The sequence below is a fragment of the Olea europaea genome, unplaced genomic scaffold (genome assembly GCF_002742605.1).
Source record: "Olea europaea var. sylvestris unplaced genomic scaffold, O_europaea_v1 scaffold290, whole genome shotgun sequence".
Classification (NCBI taxonomy): Eukaryota; Viridiplantae; Streptophyta; class Magnoliopsida; order Lamiales; family Oleaceae; genus Olea; species Olea europaea.
Window position 1 is genome coordinate 447807 of NW_019247561.1, and position 17127 is coordinate 464933.

The window sequence follows — 17127 nt, forward strand, 5'->3', positions numbered from 1 at the left end:
AGAGGGTACGGTAATCAGTTAATTCTATGCTTCTGTACTGTACTGTACTGTGAAACATTAACTGCGGGACTTTAGAGATTCACTTCATAAGAGAATTTACTTCTGAATTTTTATTTGCGTAGTGCCTTCAGTAGCCGCATAAATGTTGATATCCCTCGTAAATTGATAAACAAATTGAGTAAGCATTCCAATACAAAGCACTAAATATAAAAAAAAAAAAAAAATTATTACAAAAATGTGAAGGTCGTATTTTCATATAACAAATAAATCAAGAAATAATCTATTAGTGGTATAAAGTAATTGATATACATAAACACCAGTTAACAGAACTGAAGAGGTAGTAGACACCACCTCTTTCTACGCGCTCCTTCAAGAATAAATTTCCATACACGTATCAAATGAAATGAAGCCATTATCATGTGACGACATTTCTCAAAAGTGTAATAACGGAGCGCTTGCATTTTATTTTTGTAAGTGATACTGCTTGATTGCCTGTTCTGTATCCTCTGGTAAATATGCTGCAAAGAAGAGCAAAGGAACCACCAGCAACAAGATTTAGTCGAATTAGTAGAAGTGCTGCACATGTACGGGAAGCATTACGAGTTCGTTTGTCAATCTTCCTGTTTATTTAGGGTAGCATTATTGTAAAATCAGATTACATATATATTTGGCATAGATTATTATAGTCAAAAAATTCATATTCAAACAGCTGCAGCAAATGGCCGCATCAGTGATATTTCAACAATCAGTTATTTGATAATCTCATGCCTGCAACTTCTTGTACGGAAGCCACAACTAGACCAAAGAGCATAAGCTACTTAAGAAGTTTTATGGCTTAATAGAGTATTTCTTCTTTTTCACAGTTTGTTGTAATACTATAAATATGATTCTCCTCCTAATTTTAAGACATTATACAAATCTCTCTCTTCATATTTCTGTCTCAATTACTTCTATGGTTTCTATTTTCTAACACAGTATTGGAGGGAGTTCAATCCAATCTGCAGTAAACTAGCCTCTTTACTTTCATTCTCTAGACCAATTGAAAATTTGAGGTATCAGTTGATGTAAAGACCAATTGAATATGTTTGATTTGATATAAACCCATTTTGAGATCAGTTGACACTAGACTATTTAATTTCAATTACAGTAATTGTTCAAACTCTTGAATTAATTGATTTCTTCCTTGTGTTAACAAGATTGTATATCATTCGAAAGACACCTGGATCATATCATTCTTATTAAATTTTCTTAATAATGCGCACCATGAAGGGGGATGTCAGATATAAAAATTTGAAATATGCATATAGCCAAACTATTAATTTAAAAGATGAAAATATTAAGTGCAGCTACATACTCTCAGGGAACTTAAATGGGAAGAAGAGGCTGTCTTTCATCAGTTGCCACCCGATGACTAGTCTGGAAAAATGAAAACAGAAAATAAACAAGGGAATCATGTATTCAGAGAGAGAGAAAGAGAGAAAGCCACGTGAATATTGATCCAAATGACTGGTGATGAATCATACCTCCTCATTTGCTCCAGCTGTCATATTTATGAAGGACTCTCTCGACCTGGTAGGAGGGTAGAGTAGGCGAAAATAAATTGCTGTGAGTATAGAATTGTTGGGAAAAGAAAAAGCTAAACGCTGTTATACTATCATTATTTTTCTAACTGATAGCTATATGTGTGTTTAAGATGTCGAAAAACAAATACCTATTATTATCCTGTACATCCACTCTCTCCAGCACCCCATTTTGTTGGTCCTCCTTGACTTTAGAAAGAGGTGAAAAGAACTGACAAGGGACAAAGCAAGATATAAGCCTCATGGTAGATACGAGAAACAGATACAAAGAACTGATGAAAGACAAAGCAGGAGTAAGCCTCAAGGGACATATGAGAAACAAATACTTCTCTTTGTTATAGTACCTGGTGCATTGAGATGAAAACCACCGAAATCCCTAACATAAAGTTTATGGTCAGAGTATGGCCAAACAACAAAGCAGATGCTATTCCCGTAAATATAGTCGCGACAGTTGACGAATATTTCTTCAAAATCGTATCTGGTAGCATAAAAGAAAGGCCCCGGTAAGTATTTAGCAATAAACATGAACAATTGACCTATGCCTCAATTTTAGTGATAATGGTAGATAAGTAGAACGTTAAAAACGCTACTAATCCAAAATAAAGGAAATAACATTTAATATCTCAGCTACATCCAAAATTATCTCACCAGCATATTTAAAGAAAAAGGAGGATAGAATTCCTTGTGCTGCATTGTTGCATATTAAAAGCATGGTAGCTTTTGAATGTCCTTCCAATATATCGAAGCTACTGGGTCCTGAAACATTTTTATAATGAAAATTTCGTAAATCATCAGTTTAATCAGTGCGGAAAGTACTGACCCACAATTCAAGATTCTTCTGATGGCAATAAAATAGAAACAAATCTTGTAAACATGAATTGTACTAGAATCAAACTGCTCGTTGTATTAAGAGAAGCTAAGCCTGGGAGAGCAGATTCAACCTTTAAAAATGACAGTTACAAGGATTCCAAGAAAGTTGAATATGGCACCGTATCCATACAAAAACAAGTTCTGCAAATCAGATAAATGAGTCAGATGCCATAAGGCAAAAATTACTCCAAGGATAACATTTGTTTACGGGATAATAAACAATTTGGTTTCTGTTCCGATTCGAACCAGTCCAAAATGAATTGCATCAAAATCCAAACTCTAAAATTAAATATTAAATTGCCCCCAGTTTTATTTTATTTATTTATTTATTTTTTTTAAATTACCTCTCAGTCTCCCCTTTCAATCCGATACATCACAACCAAATAATCATATTCAATTAATGTAAAAACCTCCACTACCACCATCATTGTTGCCTTCCAAAATGATCTTCAGACCACCACTGCAGCCAATGTACAAATACACAGATCTGACATATAATAGATCTATATATATGTACAAGAAAGTGGAACATCTAAGTCTCTGTGAGCTACTCCCAATTACCAATCCTACTGCATGATCTTGGTCAGTTGGCTGTTTCAACTACGGTGTCCTCTCTCCATTCTCGTGAATTCAAGACTTAAATCTCAAGTCTTCCATTTTTGTATCTTTCATTTTCTAAACTTAATCCCGAATATGAAGTCTCTATGGGCATTTACCCTAAAAAGGGTAATGATAATTTCTCTTTTTGAGTAACCATTAACAATTTTGTGGACTCTTTCTTCTAGCTTCTATGCAATAGGAATGTAAATTTGAAGTCTTAATTGCCAAAGATGACAGCGGGGCAACGGTTCGGGGAAAAGGGGTGTTCTGTCTAATGTTGTTATTTAATTTTTTATTTGTTAAATATTAATTATTGACTGAGAAAATTAAAATAAAGGAAAGTTGAAAGCCAGACTGAACTGAATCATTGAAGTTGTTTTTCGGTTTGTTTGTGTTGAGAAAATGGAAACCCTGATACGAATAACACCAGACTGAACCACAAAATCGGATGCTCAATCTTATTTCCAGGTCATAGTCAAAGACAACTCAACAGCAGGATTATTCTCACAAAATATCATGGCATGACTTCAGAACCAGTAAAAATGTTACAGAAATAAGAGGTTACTGAAGCATTAAAAATATTGGTGTTGTTTTGACATGTAAAGCTAATGTTTCCCCATATTCAAAAATTCAGTCAGAAACAGAACAATTAAATGATATAACATAAAAGCTTGTCAATCTTTATCATGTTAATCACCTGAAGATAAATGCTAGTGTCATATTGACTTTTCATAGCATATTCATTGAACACTGAGGCCATGGAGGGAACGGTCACCTAGAGCAGATGTTTAAAAATGAGTGTACGCAGTAAAGAAATAATCCACGAAGAAAAAATAGGATAAAAACTAAATGAATAAAATCAAATGTATTCATACTGATCAATCCAGCATTTCACCAAATGCAATCAATAGTAGATATAGACAGCTTAAATCACTTACAAATATCAAAGTGTACATATATGCACCAGTTGTGACTGGAAGACCCAAAGCAGTGGTACCCTCAGGCAAGGACCGAAGTTGATTTATACTTATCCCTATGAGCAACAAAGCAAGAGCCTCCCACTGCAATGCAACACAAATCAGTACATAATATTTTTACAATTGATTTAGTATCAAACCACAACATACATATAGGAAGAGCAAGAGTAAATGTTGCCTTATTAGCTCATATAACAATAAGTTCATTTATAACGTTCTTACTTCATGTATATGCTGTGAATTAGTCTACCATTTATAATGTTCTTACTTCATGTATATGCTATGAATTAGTCTACCCTTACTTTATCTACACATGTAATCTTAACAATTTAGAAACTAGAAGTCTAGAACTAACCTGAATTATTGAAAATCGGCGTTTCATCACAATCTTCAGAAGTACAGCAATGACTAAAACCTGTATAATAAAAATGACAACATTAAAGTAATAATAGAACATGAAATGTGAGAGAGAAGAAAAAAACTATTAGCTTAGCGTGATTTTTAAGCTTATTTCTGTTACTCAAAATATGATGATATACTTTGTTCATGCTTAGGGCAGTCAGAAGACGTTGCTCACTGCTTGTTTAATGGGGGGTGGGGGGGAGATGTGGAAACAATTGTGTGGTAAGCAGCATTTGGGCCTAAGAAGGAAAAAGATTTGGAAGGAGTAGAATAAGTTGAAAGTAATAAAATACTTTTCTATCAATAAACGGGAATCCAATTCAATGAGTGTAAAAGAATCTGGTATGATCATTAATTTCCTGTTGGATCGTATCTTTTCTCCCATACTATATTGGCAGCTTAAGAATAAGGTCAAGCTATATTCTCCAGAAAAGACAAACAATACATGGGATGAAGTTGCACAAGATGAATACTTGCCATGATCCACAAAGGCTACTAAATATAAAGAAAGAAACGTGCATGATGACCAATTATTAATATTTTTCTAGCTAAAATAAAAAAGAATAGAATGGAAAAACTAAGGTAGCGGTTGGTTTGCATTTTCATTTTCAAAACGATTTTTAGTATTTCCCGAAAACAACCCGTTTTCCGCGTTTTGAGCGTTTTGGCAATTTATAATTGAAAACGCTCAAAATGGTAAAAAGTCGTTTTGCGTTTTCAGTTATAAATTTTAACTTGTTTTCGAAAATGCATTTTCGAAAACGACGAACCAAACGCATTTTCCGCGTTTTCGAAAACGGAAAACGGAAAATGGCCCGAAAACGGCAAACCAACCGCACCCTAAATATCCCGGAATAGCATTCTCATCATAGCTGATGATGCAATTTCAGTATTCAAAATTCCATTCAATTCAAATTAAAAAAAAAAAAAAAAAAAAAAAAAAAAAGTCAGTAGCCAAACAAGCTGCAAAGCAAGCAAAATACCTTAAGATTGCTCAACATTTTCACTGTTGCAGGGTTGAAATAAAGCTGAAATAAGAAAGATAAAGAGACTCAGGTGCAAGGAAAAATATGCAGTCCAGTGTGTCAAACAACAAAGCGTGCAAACATATAAATGGCAAGAGAGAAAAATTACCCAAAAAACTCCAGACATAAAGATGCAAGACAAACAAAGACTTTACAGTGTATTCAACAACGTTTATCTATCAAACATAGCTTTTGAGGTGTCAGTTTCCAAAAGTCTAGCTTGTTAAAGGTACAGTTGAAAAGAGTCGCCCTTGTTTGACAATCATTCTTTCAAAACTCTTTTTTTTTATCATATTCATTTTCAACCACACTTGCTCACAATAAAATATTCTTCACGTAAATCCAAAACTCTTTCCTACCTTTTAATCATGATTTTCCAAAAATTTACTATTCGAAAACTCATTCTTTCCAACGAAATAATAATAATAATAATAAAATCAATCTGTCAAACAGGGCTAAACCACAGTTTGTTACTTGCAAATCTAAGTCTCATGACAAGACAGGTTTGTTAATATGAAAAGTTGAAAGCTCCCAGAACTCCAGATGTCAAATCCTTGCTCTTCACATTGAAAAGTAGCAGCTTAATTGGCTGTTGAAGTTGGACTTGACCTCACAGGTCAAATTTTCTTTTATTCGTTTCACAATGCACAAATATTATTATAAGTCTTTGCACTACTTAAAGATTGAGAATTTGAGCAGAAAGAGTGCAAAAGATAGTTAAAATGGGATAAACAATTGGAAGTGCAATAGGATATGAATTATTTGGAGAAGGATAAAGATTTGGTGAAGACCGTTATACATAGATAAAACAGACAGAAGCTTACAGGAAACAAGAAAAGGAGGAAAAACACATGGCACGCAATTTCTTTTAACAAGGGGGAAGGATGACTAACGAAGAGACTTGGAGGAAACATATGAAAAGCTGGTCATCTAAAGAGAAGGGATGACGAAGAAAAATATTAATGCGTAATAAAATTGAGAAAAAAAAGAAAATTAAGCAGATATAGAGTTTTTTGACATATTCGGATGTGAGATTAAACGACCGACGAAACCAATCCAGTAAGCTAATGTATTCCTCCAGTATTTTGTTCAAAAGTATTGGGAATGTCCCTCTCAAAGTCAAGCCATGATTCCCATGAGATATTAATCGAATTAAAGATTCGTGCCAAGTTCATATTTCATTTTCACTCTAAAAATGAAATAGACTGGTAAAAAGGTAAGCCTTGGAGACAAAGAGAGCACTGAAATACAAATTATTATTTGCAAGATGACCTAGAATCTTATCCTCCTCGTTGAACACACTGGTGAGCTATCAAATCCACTAGTAACAATTTACTCAACTCATATAAGACATAATAAACTAAAACCTTAAGTCATTGCCAGTGTCATTTCTTTTCTATTATTGTATTGTGCAGGCAATCCATATTGCAGTCTCTTATCATGCTAAAGCAACCGTTATGATACAAATACAGAACACAAGTGCAGGAGTGTACTGAATTTTTCTTCTAGTTCACCCGTGAACACTGAAGAGCGTGGTAGAGATTGCAGACGGACCCAGCATTAGACTGTCTGGGCCCTAGCAACTATGTTTTGAAGGTCTACCAGAAAGTTACGAACAAAACTGTGTATCCAAATATAGACTCTCATGTAAAACAACTAATTAAACAAATTTTACCTGCATAATAAACTTCAGATAGTTATTAATAGCATAGAGAAATGCGGGAACGGCAAGGAGCACATTGCTGCGAGCTGCCTGCAGGGAATATATGGTATCAAATCATCAACATAAGATACCATTAGCCTGGAAAGAGTAAAAAGAAATATAAAAGCAATATATACTCAAAAGAAGATAAATTTAACATGAAAAAGAGGATCAGTTACAAAGAAACTTGGCTGTATTATTAGTTTGGTTACAGATTTATACAAGATTAATGATATAGTATGTACTAGGAATTAGGATTTGTTAAGAAAAGGCTCATGATCATTGGCATAGGTATTTTTAGATACCTTTATATATAAGGAATTTTGGTTTGAGGTAGAAGACATGGATTAATGCGTGTCTTAGGACCTCCCTTTTCAATCATTATTCGAAAGAGTTAACAGGATGATCTGCCGTGACCTTGACAGCTCACATTTGTGGTTGTCTTAGGGCGTCTAATGTAGAGAGCTAAGAATATCTCCAAGACTCTATTTATACAGAGCATCTTTAAATTTAAAGATTAAAATTTTTTATACACTCCAACAATACTCTCTATTTTTTACTTTTTATTTTGCTTTTTCCAATAAACATTCATTGATTTCTCCTTATCCTTTAGTCAATATTTTTTTTATATGTCAATGGTTAATCAATTCAAATATGATTTGAATAATTTAAGAAATAGGAATTGAAATCTATAACTTATTAAATGCATTCATTATAAAGCAAGAATAGAGAACATCTTTGTATTAAGAGTCTCTTGGAGAAGCTCAAAGGGGGCTACATTGTTGAAGAGGTTGGAGATAGGAAGGGAACGGGTGTTAAGTCTCACATTTACATTTTCCTGCTACGTTTTCTGAGACATCTTCAGAGGCTCATTTGCTTAGCCCCCTAAGAACATTGAAGATTTTCACTGTTACATCGGGCCTCAAGAAAAACATAAATAAGAGCATGGTAGTGGGAGTCAACATTGATCAATGTCTACAAATTTGGCATCTGGGATCGGTTGATCAGTTGGTTTGTAGCCTTTGAAATACTTGGAGACTCATTGGGACGTAATACTTTATCTTATGATTTATGGTCCTGGTGAACAAGTGTAAGTAAAAAAGCTTGGTGCTGAAAGAAATCTTTTGTCTATAGAGGATAAACTAACTCTTATTCAAGTTAGCATCCAAACTTAAGGGGAGAGAAGAAGAGAAAGGAGGGAGAAATAGAAGAAGAGGGCACGGTAGAACAAGGGAGGTAGAAAGGGGAGAAGAAATAGAGAGACGGAAGAGAAGTTGGGAAGAAAATATCAATCATATCAATTTATTTATTCATTTATTTTTTCCAATTACATAGCATAGACCCTTTTAAATAGGACTTAAACTAATTCTAAATGAAGTAGAAAAATACTCCAAATAAATTACTAGTTATGTTTCCTAAAATAAGCTTTAAAAATGTAAACTAAATATAATATTATCTATTCTAATACTCCATCATTTCTTCCCGACTGAGAGAATTTCTTCGACGAGATAGACTGCAACTTTTTTATCAAGGAGGCCGATCTTTTATCTTGACTAAATAATGATAGCATCCATATGTCAACAACTGAATCTGAAATACATATTCTCCAAAAATCACTGTTACAAAACCCATTTTCTAAAAAAAAAAGGGGGGGTCAAACAAGGGCTAAATTTGTTTACGTTGTAGATATATTAAATTATAATTCAAATTGATTTTTTGTTAGATATAATTTTTATTAGTTTATTAAATAATTTCAAATGTTACATTTGATAGAGTGAGCCTAAAATGCTATTCGGACGAGGTCAGTTTTATTATAGACGGATTGGGTTAGATTAAGTTATCCATATTTCAATTTGGATTAAAATAAGTCGGCCATGAAGAAATATGATGCTTCTGCACTATAATGCACCGACACGGATACGTATGTCCAACACGATAAGTGTCGGATAAGTTGACACGCAATTTTTCAAAAAAAGTACCGACACGACACCTCATCGATATGTTGATTAAATTCTTTAAAAATTTTCATTTATATCGTATAAATTTAAGTTTATACTTGATATTAATTTTTTTTTTTTTTATATCTTTTAAGTATGAGTACGTATGTGTTATTTAATAATAATTTCAAGTTAAAAATATCTAATATTTTTAATAAAAAAGAAAAATGCTTATGATAAAGTGTCCGAGGAGTGTGTCGGACACAGACACGCTACTTCAGTTGAAGTGTCTGTGCTACAGAGCTTTTGCATGATCATGAAAGCTCGTACGATCAAGAAAAACAAATTTTCTGTAAGATGATGGTAAAATTTAATGATGAATTGATAAACCGTAGTAAAATTAGTGGCTGAGATTTAGTAGATGGGAGTATCCCCCGTAGTAGCAAACGCTCATAGCCCCAATTCATTATTATAAGTTTGTTCTAGATTTATTGAAGGTTTTGGATAGGTTAACCATTGGAATCAATCAGTTTAAAGTGATCACTTCTAAATGTTTATAAGCTTAGTAAACTATCCCTGTATTTTAAACCATACCACTAAGCATTATTCTCACAAGCAAAGTTTGCACAACGACCACATTAACTATAGAAAATACCTCCTCTGTCCCCAATTTCACTACCACGCCACCATCACATCCCTCTTACTCACTTCCACATGAAATCCTCAATCCATCAAGGTGACATCAGTTTCATCTATTCGTGTCATACAGTCCAAGCACCATAATCTGTGACGATGAGTAAATTACAAAATATCAAGTTGTTTCAAGTTTAGAGCCTACTTTATCCACCCTAAGACGATTAATTTCAAAGGAAAAGCCTTCTAACCCATAGAAAGACGCCAAAAGTTTTGCCCTTACGCATAAAAGCTACTACTTGCTCTTTTTCTTTCAAAATGCCCCAATTTTTCTATCCAAGTCACCCAAGTGATAGAAAAATTTACTACTTTTAACATAACTTTCACAATCTCTCTCACACAAAACTCAATTAGCTTTTTGACGAATAATCCATGAATGAAACTAGCTTCAACAATACCCACAATTACACTGTTTAACATTACTTCTAACAGCAGATAAAACAGTAGATTTTTCAATTTTCATAATAGCCAAAAGATTCTTCAAGTGCCTTTACAAAGAATAGGGCATCATCCATGAATTGTACACGTGACATTGAAACTTTATTTTCTTCCCACTCAAACCCTTCTAATTTTGGTTATTCCTTGGACCAATCATCAAAAAAATCAATGACAAAGGCTAATAAGAAAGATGGTAAAGGATCATCTTGCCCTAGTCTTCTCCAGGCCGAAAAATTTGCTTCTTGCTCAACCATTTGTAAAGAGACAGCAAAAGAACCCAATACGGCACGAGGTTCATCGACCTTGGCCCCTATGTCTATTTTCTATAATAAAATATACTCAAACTGCACTGAAGTCCTTCTCAAAATAAATCTCAAAGACTAAGCCCTCCTTTATCAACACCTGTCCGTGTAATTAATATTCCCTTTCTTTGAGAAAACAAATTCTAAAGACAAGAATACTAATAAGCAAATCGAAAATTTGCATCTGCTGGGTATATCTCAGGAGAATGTCAGTCATCCAAGGTCAGTTTGTACATGAACTGCAGCATGTGGACATCTTCATAAAAATTACAAGGACAACAAAAGGAACCATTAATAGTAGAAACAAGAAAAGGAAATGGGGCGAGGATAGCCAAGAAACCAGAGCTTTCTGGGTAGGGCTTAAGTGGCATGAAATCAACAAGTTTGGCATAATAAAGATAATTAAGCTGAAAATAAAAAATATGTGCAGCAAAAGAAAACCTCAGAATTAAAATTCTAAAATAGCATATCAGATGAACCTGGACAAATGTGGAAATAGAAAGAAGCGGCTTTTCACCAACCTTCTGCCGCCTAGCCTGCCAGAATAAAAACCAAACTCAAAATATCACTAGACATAGATGTTAATGTGGTTGTGACCATGTCTCTCTCTCTCCATGTGCAATGGGAGCATTTGTGGAAGCAAATATATAAACCTAAACATATTATTTCTTATTCCTGAAATTATCACCATCAAGAAAGACTGGGTGACGATGAGAGAGAACACTTATAATTATAGCTGTATTTTAACACACATGGATTCTCAGGAATTTCTGGAAAAAAACACAAGTTTTTATATATACATATAAAGAAGACAATCTTGTTATATTGTTTTGATGTTGGGAATTGTCTTCCACCAACATCATGCGGAGGCAGATCCGACAGTAGAAAAAAGGATAGGAGAAGAAAGCAAGAAGCAAGCATATCCTAACTTCCTGCAAGTGAAGTGTGATAAATCTCTCTCTCCAGTTAAGTTGAAACTTTTAAGTGGCATACAGTCAATAATAAGAGACCTACTACATGTATCTTCACTCTTTTCTTTGTTTTATTTTTTCCCTTGTTGCTGCCCTTTAGAAGAGAAGGGGAGGGGAAAGCAACATTGAAATTGAGGAGAAAAAAGAATGGAAAGTAGCTGATAGGATTGACAAGGATGATATCGAAATCAAATATGTTAATCATTCTCTTGAAAATGCAGAAGATTTGTAGGTTTTTTCTAGTTCTAGAGTTAGATTATAATTTTGTCACGTAATTAGCAATTTGATGATTTATTATTTGCCACTTCATTAATATATTTTTGTTTGTTCGAAAGTTGAATTTTAATTTTGTTAACTTTTTATCAATATGGCTTATGATTTATTTCTAACATATTTCAATATTTTTTATGTCTTCTTGAATTATTTTATTGGTTCGTGTTAGAAGACACGTCTCAGACACAAAGGTAAAATGTCTATGTTGAACCTTTTTAAACATTGTAAATGAGCTATATAGATTTCATTCTATCTTAAGTGATTCTTTTGGTTCTATTTTTTTCAAATGCCTCTCATGCTCTATATTCAAAGGGAATTGTGATCTAATTCATTTTATTTCTTCACTGTAATTATATAAGTAGATGATATTTAGCATCTGTCTCAGTGCCTATCACACCCAAAAATCGATGACTGTTATGTGGGTCACCTTTTAATTTTTTAAACTAATGTCAAGCAGTATGTCCGACAGCTGGCGAGGGGCATTTCAGTAATTTGGCTATGCTTGTGGAGGATACAATTGACACATTGGATGAAAAGAATACATACCCTACTTTTCCTTCTTCAACGTTGACTTTGTGGGCTCTATTTTAATATTTCAAGTGTCAACATCAATTCCATCAAAATTTGATAGAAATCTCCAAAAAAGATGCACCAAATGGAGGCTTACAACATAAAGCTTTTCAACCTCAAGCAAATCGAGATATAAGTAAAAAATCTTTTAACAATATTAAACCTTAATTAGAATACTATTACTCTTCTATAATTACTAATTAATATAATACTAAAATAATTTTATGGGAATCACATATTTTTTATTTTGTGCAAGAAGATCTCTGACTGAGGATTTTGGCAAGCTAGTTACCCGATCTCTCATATATCCCTGTAAATTGGTTCTTGCACGTGTTTCTTAAATTTGCTTATAAAATCCAGACGCATCGACACAACAATAGAACTAAACAAACAGAAATTATAACATCCACTGTAACATGAAGGGATGAAGTACCTGGATCAGAAGCATTACAATTGCAAAAAGAACCTTCACAGCCTCAGTCAAAAAGTTAACACTAATAGGGCTAAACTTGAATTTTCCATCAACCTTTGACATAAAAACCAAGATAGGCTGGAAAAGAAAGAGATTGATCAAATAAGGCTTTGCAATCATAATCAGAAGAAATAGCCATAAGAGTACATTCACAGATACGTTACACATAATGAAAGATCTACAGTAAGTTTAGTGTGCTTTTTCTTCTTACTTACTCAAGGAACAGTCAGAACCTAATTGTTGAAACTGGGTGGAGTGTAAGTGAAGGAAAAAAATTTGGTAGTTAAATGGCCTACAGGTATCTTTAAGTAAAGAGTTAGATGGGGCAAAAATTGCAAGAACAAAACAAAGTACATTTTACAAATAGTACTACAATACCACATGTTTCTGCTGTAAATGAATCTGATATCAAGTGGCTAACATCACCAGTAATCACTAAGCCTTTTGTAAGAATTTTGTATCATCAATATTCAATCATGAATAGTCTTATTTCACAGTTTTTTGCCACACAGCCATGTGACAATCAGTATTTTATAATCAAAATTAGTGAGACAATTTTGACTGAAGCATGGACCTAAGCATTTTCACCATTTAAATTCTTTATCTTCCAATGTTCGACCCAATAATAAGTTCTCTACATGGATCCACTTCTTTTTTACCAGATGCAAAATAAAGTTAAGACTGAAAGTATCCAGAACTTTCTCCTCATTTCCATATTAAGAACTAGGATTGAATCAATATTCGTGCAGGAAGAATGGAATAGCTATCATTCACAAATACGAAAGTATAGAATAAGGTGAAAAACATAGTACAAAAACATAATAAGACAATTACCTGTAAACCAACCAGGACACAGTCACCCCCAACTAACAAGATGTTGAGAGCCCGTTGCTTTGATGATACCTTATCCCTGTGGCGATCATAAGCCCGTGAAACAGATTTTGTGGATGGAGAGACCAGCTTGGAATGACAGACACTGCACTCTATCATCCCGTTCTTCATCAGTTCAGAAATCCCAATAGTTACTCAGGCTATGCAAAATTTAACCTGTGCAAGCAAAAACAGAAACAGAATGAAGAACCCAGGTGATAGCATTTTCCATAACTAACCATTAGTAGCTCATTTATTAAAAAAACAAAAAAAATAGAATAATGCCAATTACAGTCGCTCACTGCGACAGTCGTCCTATATGGCATACACATGACAGGTGATTATTTTACGCATTAATAAATAAAAAAATTACCACATTAATGCATCAAATAATCACCTGCCATGTGTATACCGCGTAGGGTGACTACCGCAGTGAGCAAATAGCATTACTCAAAAAAGTATACAATATGACTCATGAGTTGATACAAAAATATCATGTGAACTTTGATGTTCTCAACAACCGGATAAATATAGCAACATTCTTTAAAGAAAATAATTCACAGATACAGTAATGGAAATACCCATTTTTGAATCGATTACAGTTAAACAGACTAAAATGCATTAGAACCACATCTTAGCAGAATAACAAATTCTAAAATTCTTCCACATTAAAACTATAAGTTTCAACGTAAATGGAACCTCTATTTTCCGGATCAAGTATTGAAACGATCAAAGCAAAATTCCATTGCAAAAAGATTAATTTATACACTACAGATCTAACGATATTGGTCTCTTGCTGAGATTCATGATAAAGAATGTGCACACATTTAAACAAGTAAAGACGCTGACCTGTGATATTGATTGTACGGATAGGCTGATTAACGTCGGCTGCCGACGTAGAATATTCCGTCCAGATCCAAATCAAACTCCGGTGACGGGAATTTAAGTACTGGGAAATCAGAAACGAATTGACCTTATAAATTATTCTGAGATGCGCAATTTATATACAAAGGGAGTGAGTCATGTTACATGAAATTGAATTGGTGTTGGGTGACTAATGAGTAGCTTATAAATTATTCAATTAATATTTCTATGTTAAATAATATTTTTAGGGTTAAATCTACGAATGGTCACTCAATTTTATACCGACCTTATTTGAGCTTCGTTCTCTTTGTAGGAATGAATTTTTGAATAAAAAGTTGATGAAAAATAGAGATGCGCAATTTATATACAAAGGGAGTGAGTCATGTTACATGAAATTGAATTGGTGTTGGGTGACTAATGAGTAGCTTATAAATTATTCAATTAATATTTCTATGTTAAATAATATTTTTAGGGTTAAATCTACGAATGGTCACTCAATTTTATACCGACCTTATTTGAGCTTCGTTCTCTTTGTAGGAATGAATTTTTGAATAAAAAGTTGATGAAAAATATGTGATTAAAAAATAAGGAAAAATTTTGAATTTGTGTGTAATATTATTTTATTGATGAATGTGTAATTGAAATGACATCAAAACATTGTTTAGAAATAAGTTTTTTTTTTTCAATTAATGGGACTCAAATAGGATTTTAGTGTCATCATGATCATCCAATTTCATACGAAATTTTACTATGATCATCCAATTTTATATAACATTTCATTATGGTCGTCCAACTTTTTTTTCACCATTTTCACTAATTTCAAGGGAAGTAAAATAGTAACTTTCCTTGTACATAATATAAATAAAATAGAAGTTATTTTTTAAAAAATAAAATAAAAACTTATTTAAAAAAACTTTGCTTATGAAAATAAAATAAAATAAAAAGTTATATAAAAAAACAATCCTTAAAAAAATTAAATAAAATAAAAATTTATTTGACAATAAACGTTTTTAAAATAAAATAAAACTTATTTTTAAAAAAATTATTTAGAAAAATAAAATAAAAACTTATTTTTTTTAAAAAAGGTTTTTAAAATAAAATTTTTTTATTGTTTTAAAAAATATTTTTATATATAATGAAAAGATACCATTTCACTCGTTTTAAAATTAGTACAGAAAAGTATGATGGTCATGATAAAACGTTATATGAAAATTGGGTGACTATGAAGAAATAAAATTAAATTAGATGGCCATGGTAATTCTAAATAAAGTTTGATATTCATAGTAAAACAAAATCAAATGATTGACTATGATGACACTAAATATAAAGTTTGGTGGTCATTGGTGAATTTAATCAAATATTCTTATATTTAAATTAAGGGGAAATTGTAGCAACAATCCCAAATCTTTGACTTTTTTATATACTTTACCTTAACATTCACTTTATGCCAATTGAAATCCAAATTCTAAACTTTACTTCACCTTAACATTTACCTCTGCAGACTTTACCTTAACATTTACTTTAATATGATAATTCTAAATTTGCCATTTTACCCCTTCTAATTTTGGCAAAATTGGTCAAAGTTAACCTTTTTTTTTTTGGTTAACTAATGGTCATATGAAAGACTTGGACTCTAACTGCTAATTTCTCAAAACTTTGGAACCTTCATTCCTACAAAGTGAAGGTTAAGGTAGGATTTGCAAAAAAATCAAAGTTTTGGGATTGCTGCTACAATTTTCCCTTAAATTAATTGTCCATAAATAGTATTCAAATGTGACAAATGTCCATTGACTAGTGAATTATAAATTGATTTCTTAATGTGTGAAATTAATTTGGGAATTTTCCATTTAAATTGTTTTTGTTATTTACTACTTACCTAGAATATTGTTGTTCATAAATATTGACATTATATTTAAGTAAAATATCAACATCAATTTTGACTAAAATAATATTTATCTATCGTCGATTTAAGTAAGATCGCATTTCTTAAAAAATTGTACACAAATGGATTTATTTATTTTTTTGAAAGTCTCTCCTATTAAGAGTGGGCACATTTTCTTGAAATCATTCAAATTGGATTAAATCTTTTTGATTCAATTTAGTCATATAAAAATAGCATTTTTTTTTTACTATTAATCGTAAAAATCAAATATTGTATTCTATTTCATTTGTAGCATACATTTTTCTCACTCGATGCCTCCTTTAGTCTAGCAAATTACCAAATCATCATTTTTAGTTCTTTTTTAACTACACATTCTTTTATATTTACTATTTTTATCTGCTTTTTAGTAACATAGAAGAACTGAATGTTGAGGCTTCAATTTTAGAAATACATACAGTGGTGGTAATCGAGAGTGGCGGTAGAGGGCAAGCAATAGTTGTTGGTCTCAATGTGAGAGTCAATGATAAATCGAAAAGGAGAGAAAATGAAAAATAAATTAGAATTTAGGTCTCCAAAATGAATTAGGTTTTCCAACGTCCACATTGAGAAATGAAAAATCAAAGTTACATGACCCTTTTTGTTCCGATTTTCAATTGAAATTTGAAATTTTGGTATGAATTGTGATTCCTTAATATATAT

At 32.4% G+C, this 17127-nt stretch overlaps 1 protein-coding gene across 2 annotated transcripts; it reads right to left on the bottom strand.

Annotated features, from left to right (window-relative positions):
• Positions 1–208: 208 nt before the first annotated feature.
• Positions 209–14744, bottom strand: LOC111384337 (CMP-sialic acid transporter 3-like). 2 transcript variants are annotated; one of them, XM_023008606.1, is made up of 16 exons: positions 14532–14744; positions 13647–13859; positions 12774–12890; positions 11006–11062; positions 7130–7207; positions 5413–5457; positions 4383–4442; positions 3989–4111; positions 3748–3825; positions 2522–2591; positions 2229–2336; positions 1925–2058; positions 1712–1791; positions 1524–1569; positions 1355–1416; positions 209–620 (listed from the first exon to the last, which is right to left on the bottom strand). In XM_023008606.1, exons 2-15 carry the CDS (start codon positions 13812–13814, stop codon positions 1366–1368), a joined length of 1215 nt encoding a protein of 404 aa, XP_022864374.1. In that variant the 5' UTR covers positions 13815–13859; positions 14532–14744; the 3' UTR covers positions 209–620; positions 1355–1365. The 2 variants fall into 2 exon arrangements, with proteins under 2 accessions (XP_022864374.1, XP_022864373.1); XM_023008605.1 differs by having other exon boundaries at positions 209–518; positions 14532–14743.
• Between the last annotated feature and the right edge of the window lie 2383 nt (positions 14745–17127).

Excerpts from the sequence above, each read along its gene's own strand:
- LOC111384337 (XM_023008606.1), bottom strand. The coding sequence starts at position 13,814 with ATGAAGAACGGGATGATAGAGTGCAGTGTCTGTCATTCCAAGCTGGTC. Across the intron at positions 12,891-13,646 it reads GTGTCCTGGTTGGTTTACAG|CCTATCTTGGTTTTTATGTC; the intron begins GTAATTGTCTTA and ends TTTCTTTTCCAG. Across the intron at positions 11,063-12,773 it reads TTGTAATGCTTCTGATCCAG|GCTAGGCGGCAGAAGGTTGG; the intron begins GTACTTCATCCC and ends TTATTCTGGCAG.